This window comes from Melanaphis sacchari, unplaced genomic scaffold, assembly GCF_002803265.2.
Source record: "Melanaphis sacchari strain LSU unplaced genomic scaffold, SCAv2.0 Contig107_pilon_pilon, whole genome shotgun sequence".
NCBI classification, from domain to species: domain Eukaryota; kingdom Metazoa; phylum Arthropoda; class Insecta; order Hemiptera; family Aphididae; genus Melanaphis; species Melanaphis sacchari.
Window position 1 is genome coordinate 574,439 of NW_020270407.1, and position 15,943 is coordinate 590,381.

At 30.5% G+C, this 15,943-nt stretch overlaps 1 protein-coding gene across 2 annotated transcripts in view; it reads left to right on the forward strand.

The window, feature by feature from the left end:
- Positions 1–15,943, forward strand: part of LOC112603399 (puratrophin-1-like) — a 163,318-nt gene that overhangs the window by 121,152 nt on the left and 26,223 nt on the right. For both annotated transcript variants that reach the window (XM_025351935.1, XM_025351936.1), the window contains exons 6-11: positions 32–122; positions 201–281; positions 369–485; positions 730–938; positions 2,358–2,496; positions 3,407–3,529. In XM_025351935.1, the coding sequence (XP_025207720.1) occupies positions 32–122; positions 201–281; positions 369–485; positions 730–938; positions 2,358–2,496; positions 3,407–3,529 (760 nt within the window). The remainder of the gene's footprint in view (positions 1–31; positions 123–200; positions 282–368; positions 486–729; positions 939–2,357; positions 2,497–3,406; positions 3,530–15,943) is intronic.

Here is a 15,943-nt window from a genome sequence, read left to right on the forward strand (position 1 = left end):
ATAAATTGTTTTAATTATTCTCCATTTTTAGAAACGAAAGGAACTCATCGTTGACCATTTTGGTGCACGAGAACAGCTGCACTAGCATAGAATTCGTTGATTGTGTACTGGAACTGATAAAGGTAATAGGCGTGACAGAGTCAATAATATTTTATGTGTTCAATGGTTTTTATTATTATTATTGTTATTTTATTGTGCAGCATCAAGTTTCCGTGGACAAAGTAATTTTTTGCACGAAGCGACACGCAGAAGGAAACCGACTAAAATACAGCCAAATTCGGGTAAGAAACTTTTCACGTATATTTCTTGTAGTAAATACAAGTACAAATCATTTTGATTTTACGTTTCGTCAATGTAATTACTTTCAGTGTTACGCCGTCAATTCATACAACGGGCTTTTAGAGTTCTTTGAAGACAGTCAGATTCCGTCGGCATGTGGTGGGCCATACACACACAGCCAACTTGAATGGATTGATTTCTATAAGGTTTGTTCACGTTATTGGCCTATATAATATACTTCTATGAGTTATGACTTTAAATACTAAATTACACATGTGCACACGCGCATACAAATGATTAATAATCACTTGTGAAAGAAAAACGAAATTATTAACAACGATGTATTATTCGATGCAAAAGAATTGTTAATTCGGTATTGTGTATATCCCTTGCGATAATTTATCAGAAGGTAATAATATTTTATTTATTTGTTTTTTTATTTTTTATAAGGAGTTGGAGAGATTGACTTATTTGAGCCAGACTGCCGGAAATCGGCTCGTGACAGCCATTGCGGACATGGGAAACGTGCAACAAGAACGCAATGCAATATCCAAATTCTTGGACGACTCAGATATTAAAAATTTACTTCAAAACGCTAGACAGAGCATGGAAATACTTGTACAACATGCGCGCTGGTTGAACGAAGATAGATTTGTGATGTATGTTTGACTTTAACAATCATAGATAAACACTAGGAAAATTTACTGATAATCTAAGTACCTATACCTAATATATTACTAGATATTTAGATAGGTAATTTTATTAAATATACCTGATTTAAGCGTATGTCTTAATATATAGTATATAATTATAATTTAATAGATTATTATCGTCCACTGACTGCTAAGTATTAACATAATATACTCAACATACATAATATTGTAAATTTAACAACCATATAATACATACATGAGTCAGCGCTTAAGGAGGGCTTAAATTTATCATATTATGCAGAAATTTGTGATTAAGCGTATTATTATTTTAATCATCGAAACATTTGAATTACGATAGTACAACAAGTAAATACTTTCTCTATACTTAAATGTATAATTCAGTTTGAAAAATAATTTTTTACGGGGTTCAAGTAAAATATCGGGGGAGAAAATTGAGACTTTTTGATTATACATTCATCCTGCCGAGAAAGTCTGCTTGTTAATAAAATATTTTATAACCAATTTCAAGTTATACTGTGTGATGTTTCCTGAATATTTAGAATATTTTATTATACATACAGAATAGAACGAAATATGTTTACGATAGAATTTTCTACTTACACTATACAGTATCACTAAAGTTCTACCCAGTTTTATAATATAAAACTAATTACCTGTATCGAAATATTTTTTTTTTTTTTATAACATCTGTTATCGTGATTAGTATAATATCGTATAAATCAAAATTATTAATGGTTTTCTACTGAACACGAATTCAGATTTTCAATGAACTAAAAGCCAACAACTAGATATATACTTGATATCATTTTATTAACATCTGGTTCCTTACACAACTGCATACACGTTTTTTACTTACTATATGATCGTCGTAATAAAACGTTATGATGAAAACGATAAATACGTATTATTTCGTTAAACAAAAAACGATTTATTATTATTACCTACCATTATGTTGTTATTTGATTATAAAAAATAACAATAATTATATCAGATTATAAAGTTATTATTCGAGGCTGGCAGACCAATTTTTAATTCATTTTTAATGTAAGGCCACCAATTTTAATTACCATGTCATAATGTGCCGGTTTCACTGGATATAGAGTTGTTCTTATACGGCAGTTGATCAAATATATTATACGTATTATTATAACTTTCTATATAATTTTTGTTTTAAGTGTCTAATTTACGAACGATATAAAAACAAAACAAATTGTAACTATAAACGATATAAAACTAATTTAAATAGAAAATTGTATAGTGGCATAAGTTTTTTTTTTGTTTTTTCAAATACTCGTTGTGAAAATATTGTGCTCATGTATTTAAAAAGTTTTCATGAATTTTTACTGATTTTTTCTAATTAGTAAATATTTATTGACCCTCACATTTTGTATCTGGTCCATACAGGTCGAGTTTCGAAGATGTAAAGAAGTTTCACAGTGAAGTAGAGGGTGCCGCAGTGCGGTTGGAAGAATTGCTATTGCAAAAGAAAAAAAAAATAATGCAAGCAGCTAGAGTTAACGCTTTGGAAGTCGAAACTCACGAGGTAACAATTTAGACTGCGTGTATATTTTGTATGCCTACATTAAAATTGATTATACTACTGTAATAGATTTAGTATTTATCCTAATAATATTAACGATGATATAATATACATTATATTTCTATTATCCCTTTTTAATTACAAAATGATTTTCATAGTAATTTTAATCACCTATTTATAAGAAAAATAAAACTAAAGACTTTATGATATGATACAATAATATTTATTATGACATTTTTAACAATGGATCTTCAAGTAAAGTGATAAAAATGTTTTATTATAATTAGGTAATTTAGATTTTAAATTATTTACCTCTTCCACCCTTAAATTTTAATAAATTTCCGTCTATGGCATGACCATCAATAATTGTTTTGTAATAGCCATTTTTCGTGTAGATTTAACGTCTTGTATCCACAATGTTCATTATATTGCCGTACAAAATGTCCATCAGCCAGATCAAAGGACCACATGACTCAAGTTATGATGGCATATTATTTGTGTTTAAAAAATGGAGGGCATTGTTATATATTAAAAATTGACGCACAATATATCTATCACTTACAAAAGACGAAGGAACAAATTAGCATTCATTAACCAATGTAATTTATCTGTCTAAAAAATATGACGTATCCTTTCATAAAATTATCGTTAATAATAATATTACATATTACTTTCATGCTATGGCTAATGCCTAATAGTAGTATTGTGACTTTGGCCCCCAAGATAAATTACAACACGGGATGAATAGAAGAGTGTAACGTAGTATTTATTATTCAATATGCATAATAATACATAGGTATTTATATAATATTATGGAGGTAAACAGGAAATTAGCCATTTTTCCAAATATTTTTTCTGCTTAGTTTTGTTTATTCATCCATCATATAAATATACGTATTGTGTATCTCTATAGGTTCTCTCGTGGCTGACCAACAAAGGAGAACACGCGTTGGTTCAACATGCCGATTTGGCCAACAGTCTGCCGGCCATCCGGCAACAAGAACAAGACTTTGAAAAATTTTACTTCGTCTCCATGGTAAGCAACGGGTTTGCCCAGTAGATTTTGTTTTTATTTTTATTTCCATCAGATATTTGCATGATAGATGGTGGAATAAAAATTAAAAAAATAAATAAAATAGAAAATTTGTCGGAGTTATTTCGATTGGTATTCAGTTAAAGTCTCACATATAATAGTAGTTTTCTTGTTTTTAAATAAAAATTGACAAAAGTACAATTTGATATTCTTTTTAAGATAGTGCCTAATTTCTTAATTTATTATGAATTAGTTTATGTTCATCTGAGAAATAATAATTTTTCTGCTTAGTCCAATAGATTGTTGTTTTTTTTTTATTGGTTTTTCATTTGTTATTTAATTTATTATAATTGTAATTTATTTAAAACCACATCTATTTAATTAATATGTTTTAAATCTTATTATTGTTAATTCCAAGATTATAATTTAACTAAAATCAGTGTTACTTATGTTTGAAATTTAATTCAATCAAGTTATCAATTATCAATAAGTTATTTCCAAAGATATATTTATAGTGTTGTGAAGAAGCTATAAAATAATATTATTTAAACTCAGTTACAATTTATTTCTATTTTAGAAATTTATCGTTTAATCATTATTATTATTGTTTTTATTATTGCAATAATATTAAACTTTTTTTGACTGATTAAATTATTTTTATATTTATTCATTTATTTTACCTAATTCCTTTTTATCCATTTTTAAAAAAAATTTAATTCTCTTTAATGGATGTATAAAAATATACTTAAGTACTTATTTTTTAAATAATTATAACATTTAATAATTTTATTAAAGTTAAAATATAAGATTTTTAATTATTTATATTATAATAATGTTATTAATAATTTTAAATATAAAATAGTCATAAGTAAAATATTTAACCAGAGACTAAAGCTGATATCAATGTAAATATACCGTACAGATTTTATATTGGTTTCAGTAATAATAGCAGTTGTATATATTAAACAAGTTCGAAAGAAACAATAGTATGCAACACTCAACACGCACATTGCTACATAGAACTGCAACTAAATAAACATATTGTTATTGCTAGTAGTATATACAGTAGTAAATCAAGGCGCTTATTTTCTGTCATGGCTACAATAATATTTTAACATATCATTTAAAATCTACAAAATATTAACACTATTAAATTTAAAATGTTACGTTAACTCATTAGCTTACTAATTATTTTAAAAATAATCAGCTCTAACCCTCAAATTTGTATCGGTAAATAATTATTAATTAATAGCTTGATAAATTAATTTTTTTTTATCAATAATATAAAGACTAACTGTCACTTTTGTGTTGAATAAGTCATAATAGTATTTAAAATAAAATACACTACGGGTCATTAGTTGTATGTGTAATAATACACGCACAGATGTGAAATAGATCTATATTATTTTTAAGTTGAATTATAGATATCTTTGGGCTGGAAGGGATATATGATAATTCATAGTACTTATATATATTTTGTATTATATTATTGTGGTTTGAAGTTTGAACAACGATTGTCGATAATTTGGAAGTTTCTGGAATATTCATTTTACGACTGATCTCGAAACCATTGAGATTTGGTTACGTCAAGCAGTGCATATTATTATTATTCCCAATGGTACCCTTTCAAAGACCCTTATTGTAGTTTGATATTTATTTTTTTTCTGTTAGGAAAGTTATTAGATTCTTTTCATTTGGACATTGTATACGTCTTCTGAAGCTGATTTTTACGATTGCGCCCGAAGGTTACAATTGGTATTCTCAGAATATTTACGATCGATTTTATTTATTATTATTTTTTTTTTGTTATTGTCAATTTCACCCGGGGGATGCTGAAAAAAATCACCCCTATTACAGTGAAAATATGTGTTCGTATCTTGTGTGTTATTAATAACACATACCAACGTGTATACTCGTTCGGGCGACTCTTGACATGACGAGACTCTTTGCACCACTACCTGTGTGGCTGCACCTTATCGCGTTTGCAACTCCCCCTCCCACGGGTTTATACTCGGTCCGTTTTTAACTAACCGACTGGCGCCGTCCGAAGGATGGAAACACCGGGGTGGATTGTCGTGGCGTGCGAGGTGTGTTGAGTGGTGGCGGGCGGCATCCTTCATATGCGTACGCCGACAGCGTAGTGGTTGGGCTCGGGTTTCCTGTCGGGCGCGGGGTTGAATGCAGTGCGATCACGGCGTCCGATACGAACAGAGCCCTCCCGATGGTGAACATTAACCACGCTCTCGCTCAAGATTTCAGGTAAGTCCGCATTTTGTAGTATTCCCTTCGACGAGCGTCTACCATTGAAATTTTACATTTCGTTCTATAAGTATTATTCTTTGTAACTTCGTATTTTTTTTTATATTATTTGAATTATTATTTATTTTTTGTCATTGAACCTATAACGCGTCGACTGTTACGAGTATATATACTGTATAACTATTGCACTCCATGTTGTATGCAGAACGTCGCGCGTCAGATGTATATATTTTGTGTTAATACCTTATAAAATATTGTTCGATTTTCATTCGCTGTCTATTGTTTGTGGAAGGGAGAACTTATATACTCATATGATCACTCGATTGTGGTGAATAAAACGATATGAATAGATACAAATATGGACTTCGTAGTTGTATTGTTTTCACCTGTAAATATAATTATATATGCATATTATATGTACCTCTATAGTAGATATATGTTATAGTGATGCGACTTATTAGTTATTACGTTATAGTATGTTATTACAATGTTCTATGTTATATGAACGTGGTCGCTCTGCGGTGTAGGTACCGCGGCAGGTTCTTTGAAACCGGTGCAGGTAATCACCATCTGAAGTTCTTGATTGTAACATTTTTATATATATACGTATAAAATATGTGTGTATGATCCCGGTCGTACCAATAATTATTGCGTCACGCGAGAATTTTCAAAATTTCATGTACGCGACTTGTATATAGTATTATGCGTATAGATATAAAATGATGACCCCATAGATTCTTGTACTATCATAGATGATGTATGCATGGCTAGGACATCCCTATAACTTTTTACATGGTATACGTACTGTGATCAAAGAATCTATCGATTTCCGTTGTTGTTAAATCCGGCTGTGGGAACAATTATTTATAATAATAATATAAAAAAAAAATAAAAAAAGCACTTTTTCAATCCGCCATCTGTCAAATTTTAGAATTCAATACATAAATGTCTTTTCCTATTGTTATAACTCTAATAATATCATATTAATAATTTTCATATTGTGTTTTAATGTTATTATTCTACACGATTATTATAGTTGTTAATATTATCAGTGGCGAGGATAACACAACCTTAATCGCATGTAACGACTTTTTTTTTTTTTTTAACTAGTATAATATTATACTCATCGCGGATCCCACTTGAATACACAATGCACATCCTATCCACATTAATATTGTGTATTGTATTATATCATATCCTAGAAGTTTCCGACGGGACGAGTAGTAGTAAAGACATTATACGAGCGACGTGATGAGGAACTGCTCCTACGAGCTGAATATCTTAACGAGACCCAGAATACGGCTTATCGGTGGCCATGTTGTTTGTTTGGTCGTGGTGACGGTGTGGAAATCATAATGCATCGCACGCGCGACGGCGGCGGCGGCGTGTTCGTCCGTGCAGGTGCTCCTGCGCGCAAACGGATGCGACGCGGACGACGTTGACGCGATTATTAGGGGCGGAGGAATCGCTTACATCGACGCAGTGATCGAAACGTTTCGCGTCGCCCGCCCCCGTGCCGCGTGCTCCTGCACATGCCCATGTGCGACACATGCCCCGGACAGATGTGTTTTGATGTCGAACGGCGGCGACGGTGGCGACACGGTTTTCGTGCCATGTGGTGTTGGTGGAGATCCGGAGACGAACGATTCGTGCGAGCCGCCCGCCACAACCTACACTCGTCGATGTTAAAGTATATGCTTAGGTACAGCGGATGCTGTGACGGATAGGTGAGGATGAGGATAACAGGATAAAAAACCAACTAATTCGATACCGAGGGTGCGCGTGCATAGTATTTACACGAGTAGTGCGGCACAATATTATATTGTATTAATGCATTATTATACATAAATAAGTAATAACATAAGTGACGCTCAAATATCGTATATAACGCTGTGTAATGTTGTTTTGATAGTGTTGCCCGAGCAACAGGTGAAGATCGTGTTTAAAGTAAACGCCGTAAAAAAAAAAAAAAAGAAAAAGAAAAAGAAGAAATGTTGATAATAATAACCCCTACGGTGTGTATTTATTTTTTTTGCCCACTCGTTAAATGAGAATAAATTATTCATCTGAAACGTCAACCTTTTGGTTAGGAGTCTGTGTAGAAAAACCCGACGGGGAATAAATATAATAATACGCTTCAGACGCCTGGCAACCTATGACTGCCGATATTGTTTTGTGGCACATATGTAATTGTTGTTTTTTGATACGGTTGTATATTGTATATATACGTAATTAAACGCGTCACTCGTATGTGTATAGTATATACATACATTTTTGAAACGTGTACAGTATAATTTTTCCCCATTGTCGAGTATAAGGGATGTATGACATTTTGGCGGCAGCTGTGCGTGATTGATATACGGTATACACCTACTACCTACCTAAACAAGCGCGCGCATTTAATGCACATTGAAGCATGGTTTATTATAGACGAGGAGCGGCGTGAAAAGGTAGTCTCGAGTTACTGAAACTATCCACCCATCGGATTTTCAGATATTTTTTTTTCTTGTAATACAAGATTCATTAACATGCATTTAGGATCTTATTTAAAAAGCAATTAAATTTGTTCGTGTAAATTATAACATCTGTAAAATTAAATGTTCGATACATAATATTTAAAAAAAATTATCACAAATTAACGGAACTATAGTAATAAAACTATTATAAATATAGCTTATCAAATAAATGCATATTGTATTTTATTAACGTATAAATCTATTAATTTTTTGACGTAAAGGGAGCAACGTTTTTTATACTAGGTAAAAGATAAAAAAATATAATTAAGCTCATCTCAAACAAAACCATTTGTACACGACGTAATATACAATATAATTTAATTAAAAGTATACAGTAGTCATAACGCGTTAAAATTATTATGTTTTTTGTAAGAATTTACCTATGTTTAAACAATAGGTAAAAGCCATTTATATTTACCGATGGTTTTGACTTATCAGTGAGTGTTCAGCTGCTGCCGTTTAGGTGTCTACTCGCAGCAATATTGTACATCATGTTTTTTTCATAGTTAATCCGTTTGTTACGACACTGCTCGACTTTTATAATATCATATTAATTTCCGGGTCAGCGACGAAGGTTGTGGTATACTGAACCGAAAAAATTATTGATATTGTATAATGCTTATATTATTTTTTCCTTGGTCTAAATACCAAGTCACCTGAAGGTAGGTGTTTTAATGAAAAAAAAAAAAAAAAAAACAAACTGAACGTGTCGGATTGATTACCATACATAGTCGTAGGTAGATTTTTTTATCGTTATATTCTTTCTTTGTTTTCTTATAGAAACCGTCAGGACCTTCATTTTGGTGTAAAAATATTGATTTATTTATTTGTATTTAATGTATCAATGCTCTTATATATAATATATGATATATACGTTAAATATGACCTATATACCTACATTTAACATATGTTCTGGTATCTAATAACATATCGTGTGTCATCAATATTAAAAAAAAAATCTTCGATTTCATTGTACCATTCAAATATGTAGGATTGCGTTATGAACTAAGTGTAGAATATGTGTCAACATTTGAACGGGTTCTATATTGGAAATCGATTAAAATGTATTCATCATGAGGTGTTTGAATTGAAGAATATAACATGTGTGAATGTTTAAAGATGTATATAAACTATTACTATTTACAATTTACCTATATTGACTAAATTGTGAATAAAATTGTTCTTCAAATCTATTTGTCTACATTATTATTTTGGTTCTTATTCGATTTCTATTATTTAACAACGTCTGTCAATCAAAATATGCTGTCTCCCTTTTTTTATGGTCATAATTGAATTTTTATTCCAACCAATGTTTCTCTGTCTGGAACGACGTGTTTCTCAATTAAAAATTTACATTAAAAAATTTTTATACTATTAGATATAGGTACATACCCGTTATACATTTTCACCGATATTGACTCGTAAATTATCTCAGTTGATAGCTGCAATTACGCTAAATATTTGATTTAATAATACTTAAATTTAAATTTATAATATCCTAATAATAGTAGAAAATATTATGTATACTTTGTATATAGCGCATTTTTAATTAAATCCAATGAATAATATTACTTGGATATTATGATTATTATATATTATTATACAAGTTCATTAAAAGTAATTAAACTTTTAATATAAATTATTACCTATATTATGCAACAAAGTTTCAATTCATTATTAAGGAATTTATTATTACTTAGGTATATCAAAAATATTACCTACCTACTTTAGTTTAAGATTATTATTTTAAAATTTAACGAATGATATTATGATTCATTATAACACCAGCCTATTACAGTACTTCTTAAAAAAAAATGTTCTTTGTTATAAAAATGAATAATATTCTGAATTTTTAACTTTTTTTATAAACTGATGTTAAAATTTAAAAAGTTTTTGATATAGGTATTAGCTGCATAAATAAAAGCTCAATGGTTTTAAATAAACGTATAGTGATCTAATAAACGTATTTGATGTATGTTGTCAATTTTAAATTGGGTCATTCATTATTTTTATTTTCATTTATATCTTTGTTTATATTATACTAAAAATAAGCGAGTGTGTATAGTGTACAGTTAAGTATGCAACTCAGATAATTCAAATGATCGTACGGGGCTAGTTCAAAAATTTGGCTCTTATGATTGTTTTCAAATGATTTGATAATTGATTATTATAGGTTTATAGTTATATTAATACTACACCGCTTTATAGTTAAAAAAGTCGTCTTTGCGCTGTGATGAAAGTATATAGTACAATACGAGTATACCGACAGATATTATATCGGAAGTCCACTGTTGACGTCCATCGCGTTCTGTTTTAAACCCCCCCCCCGTAGCTTACGTATATTATAATATGACGTATTATACGACTTCTAGTGGTCACAAACCATACTGTTTGGTTTGTTTATTTACAGCTATCACTTATATCTGTACGTAAAGTACAGGATGCGTCAGGATCACACATGGTGTATACATTTTGCCGGTAATGTAAATTAGTGAAAGTGTTACCGGCGTTTATTATATATACATATAAACACGTAACTAGACAATAATAGAAGTATCTAGGCCTGTGTGCCACTATATGCTATCCGTGTGTGCATCGGAATTCGTCCGGGTGTGACCATATATATAATATTATCATTCTTATGCAACGCTTGCATCCGCGCGACGTATACGTTATTTCGTCGTAGTCGTACGACCGACCTGCGAAAAAATGTTTTCACGTGCGTGCCGAGAATTTCGGATTTTCAGGTTAGAAAGCGTCCGTTCGGTGTGATGTATTTTTCGATGTACATTGTATTATTATTGGAACATTAGGAATGAGTGTGCATAGACAAGGGCGCGGAAGTCTAAATAATAATTACGTGCAGTGTCACAAAACAAAACCTAGTGGTCACGAACGTATTTATGTATATACACATGTCGCATATGAACAGTAGCTAAAATGTTCCCATTAGAGTACTCTTATACTTAAATACCTATATATGTGTATGTGTGTGTGTGGGTAGAGTAAAATAATATTAGGTGTACATATGTAAATGACAATAATACGTTCACGAACGAAATTACTGAGATCAGTATAAGAAAGTAAATAAAAAAAAAAAATTAAACAAATTTAATCTACTGCTACAATACACATATGTACCTACATATAAAGTGATAGCTAGTGCTTAACAACATGTAATTGTACGGCCGTCGTAGTATGGAGAATGTTAAGTACTGCACACCGCTCCCAATAAATACACTGGTGACATGCTTTGGTCATCATTGTGAAGATGGAGTAGATAAGATGATGGACATCAAAATAAAACAAATTTTACTTTTTAATCATTTAGATAACGGTTCTAATTACATATATGAAACTACGTATGTGGAAAAAACCATTGAGTAAAACAAGTAAATTTGTTTATCTCGCCTTGACAAATGGCTCCATAGCACGTCATCCTCCGAAAACTAATCGATCGAATATTGGATGGACGATGGAGACGAATGCGAAAAAAACAGAAGCGACGATCGTTTTGTAAAATATTTCAAGATGGAGGAGATTGCGGTAACCTAATCGTCTCGAGTACTATAAACGACATATTATAGTCGGCGGTTGACTCAATAAATGCTACTGTGATCGAGCCACGCGAATTTAGAACCTTACCGTGGATGTCGCCGGAAAAAATATATGCTTCGATGACTATTTCTCGGACGTTTCAGCATGCAAATTTCATTCGACTATACAAGTCTCACAATACTATACGTAAACCAACAAATCGGCGTATACGATTCATGACCAACGTTTTCACGCCAATTTTAATTTAATCTTATTAAATTAATAGGATTACAACGCATATTAAGCTGTGCACATGGCCAGTAACTCTACGCTTACATTTCATTTAACTTATAACACTGAGCAAAAATAATACGTATTTATAAAGTGTCGATAATGAGTGACTTATTTCTTAAGACTATACGTGTCAAAATTAACAATAACTAAAATGTATGCTTATTAAACAAAAAAAAAAAAATGTATTTATCTTATAAATTAATTTTAAATAATAATAATAATACTTTATGACAAGGAAACAAGGTTTTCTCATTATAAAAATACTTAATTAACTAATAATTAAAAATTTTAAATCATTTTTTTTATTTTAACTATACTGGTTGAAAAAGTTCATTATGATTAATTTTAACTGCAGGTCCAAACGTGTTTGACCCGAAAACGATAGCTGATGATAGATACACACACTACACAAGTTATAAAGTTAAAAAGTATATATTACAAGTAGTACATACCTGATTACACTATATTATTATATCACTATACGGTCTATGCGTCCTACCCATATAACTCACACGTTGACCTATTTAGACATTGTAAATTATAAGAACATAAAATGTATTAAGTTCATTAATCAGAATTGCGAAGTCATTTTTCTTTAAAAATATTTCCATGTTTCAATACGGTGCCGTGCGCGGGCTACCTGTAAACAGCTGTAATGTGTACCTATATAGTTAGCCGAGTCTTCCGGAAAGCTAATACTTTTTAACGTTTATTATATTATACTCTTGTGGTCACTAATTGCCACCTTTTTTTTTTTTTTCTATTAAAATTCGAGCGCTGTAATGCGTATCATCGTGGCAGGTGCGTTTTCAACGAAAATAAAAGCAATATTATTATTTACGTTTATCGGACGCAAAACAATTCGTCAGCTATGCGCCTGGCACACGACGTCCTGATACGAACCCAACGATTACAATAACGTTATTATTATACGAGTACGTCGATTTGTGTGTAAGTACTCATCAATTCGAGACGATATAATTTAATGGCAACACAACATCGATGCTGCATGCAATAACGCAGTTCCCGTACGCGAACATATATAATATCATTTATAATAATATTATTATACTCGTATGCGGTATCATGTAATATTTATTATATTGTTTTAATATTATAACACGGTCCACGGAGTCTCCGAGTCGCGAGCCCGTGGCGACTGGTTTAATTGTTTTTTAGTTGTATTATTTTGCGCGCGCGCGCGCGTGAGCGCTCTCGTCAATTCATCGTTTATAATATTGTTGTTAATTATTATACCTACGCTATTATGAAATAATAAGACGTCTGTCACCGCGGCGGTTTGCGGATGAAAATTTCCGACCTCTCGTGTAGGTATATGCTAATAATTCTGTTGTTTTTGTGTTCACGCATTATAATACAACTAGAGAGACGTGTTTATCGCGCAGTTATCAAAACATAAAAGCTCGTTGCGTGCCGTGCTGCATGTACACGTATTATTGTAATGAATCTCTGTGATATTATTGCGTATATTATTATTATTAAAGCGTTATACACATGCGATTGCGACATTCCACGCGCTTGAGCGTCTCGTTTTGTGTTTCACCCGAGACCACTAAATCCGTCGAACAGTTATGTTGTTATATTTTTATTATTTTTTTTTATCGTACGTATGTACGCGCACTCGGCCGATTGGCCAAGTCGACGTAATATTGTATCATCTGCAGAGTACGCTCAAAACGTCACGTAATTTCTACCGTCAGCAAAACATATTATTGTGGTGTGACTGGTCGAAAGCGGAAGGCCTACGTGAATCCATACTACGGAGAGTATTATAAAATATACCCCTTAGACGTGTTATACCTGCTATTTTAATGATATGCATAGGTACATGAGGCTATATTAGAGGCTTTGTAATTTTGTCATTTTAAAATTAAATCTAACAATACTATATGTCGTCCGTATATAGGTTATTAATAATAACTTATTATTATTATTATTATTTTTTTTTTATATATCACATTCAATTACATATTTATCAGTCGACACTATTGTATCACTTAATTTCATTCCATCATCGTCATCGACTATATTTTTTCATATTTCTACAGATTCGCTTGTCTTATTGACACGTGTTTAAATAATTCGTACACATAAAATATCCCTAAGAGGCTGGTATTCGATTTGAGATTTTCTCTTGTTCGGAATTCAATATTCTTGTTCTCGCAGTATAAATTCAAATCACCGTTTTGTACAACATATTATTGTACACGAAAAATGTATTAAGTCGGTGAAGTAAATAAAAAGTAAATATTACTACATATTATTATGTTTTGAATTGCATTGTCTTGATGGGTTTGTATCTGGAACCCATTATTGTTTTTAAATCGCGAGTAAAGTTAATTGCTTGTTTTTACACAGGTACACCTATATGGTATACCTACATAAATATTTAATATCGCATATGTATATTAATGATTTGTAGAAACAATACAGCCAACGCATTTTTTTTTTTTTTTTTTGTTGCGATAAAAAACCACACGAGCCCTCTAGGGCTCTGGTTTTTATAAAGGAGTCTATAAAATCGATTAGGCGAAATAGTGGCGCTGAGATTATGTATTAATTATTTTAATTTAATAGTATTCTCTCGGCCAAACGACAAACAATCAAATCTAAGATAAAATATTTTTATTTTGTTAAGTTTAAAGTGTAATATTATTACTAATATTACTTTTTCATTATTATGTTAGTTAGGTATCTCTATGTTTGTTTTTATATTTGTTTATCAAATAATAGCATACGGCATTAATAATATGACCTTCCTGAGTAAAAAATTGTTTCAAAAACATTAATTGCTAAAAATCGTATACTTTGTTTGAATTTACTTCAAAACTACAATATTTTGTTTTTCCTTTTATTAGTAACTTAGCTTCGTATAATTGGTGAAACGTTTTGTACATACTCTAAGTAAAATATATATGTATTTTTCGTTAATTTAAACAAAAGTAGTTCTATTGATTGTTTGGTTGAATGGAATTTTCAAAAAATATTATGCATTATGTTACTTGTTTATTGTCACAAATCCACATATTCATTCATCCGTATCTTTTCAAACATTTTTATTTCTAATTTATAGAAACGCTAAATTATTGTAACAAGCTATTATACGCACAGTTGAAGGATCGAATAATGTTTTTATTTAATATTTTAGTGTTTATCTGTATTATTTTATAATTGTCATCATAAAATATTTTAACAGTATTTATAATTTGTTAAATGGAAATAGAAATTAATAGTATTGTGTATGGGATGACCATATAAAAAATTTAATTTTTTATCAGTTGATTCGTGTAAGGAAAAATCTAATTTAAAATGTCATGAATAATAACGGTATAATTATTATAATTTATAAACCGTATCAGCTATAAAATTATATAACTAATAACTATTTAGCGACTAAACAAGTAACATATATTACTGTTGCCGCCTTCTCTTGATAAATATTAAAATATTAAATATAAATATTTCAAATTATATTAAAGCTTATAATATTAATATATTTTTTCGAATACATCTACTCTTATTATAATATTAGTAGGATGTAGAACAAACCGTGGCGTAGTCATTTTGAATTTTTTAGTATTTCAATAAATTCTGTTTATTTATAGTACCGCGAACACGATTTTGAGGTTATATTGTGACCGGTTATTTTTATATTAAATTACGCATAGTTGTGTAAAATATTTTTTTTTTTTTCCGTCAGTTATATTTACTGAGAGTAGTATACTGAAACATACCATTACTTAATTTAATATTTGATAATAATTTTTTATTAGCGTGTTAAAAAAAAAAA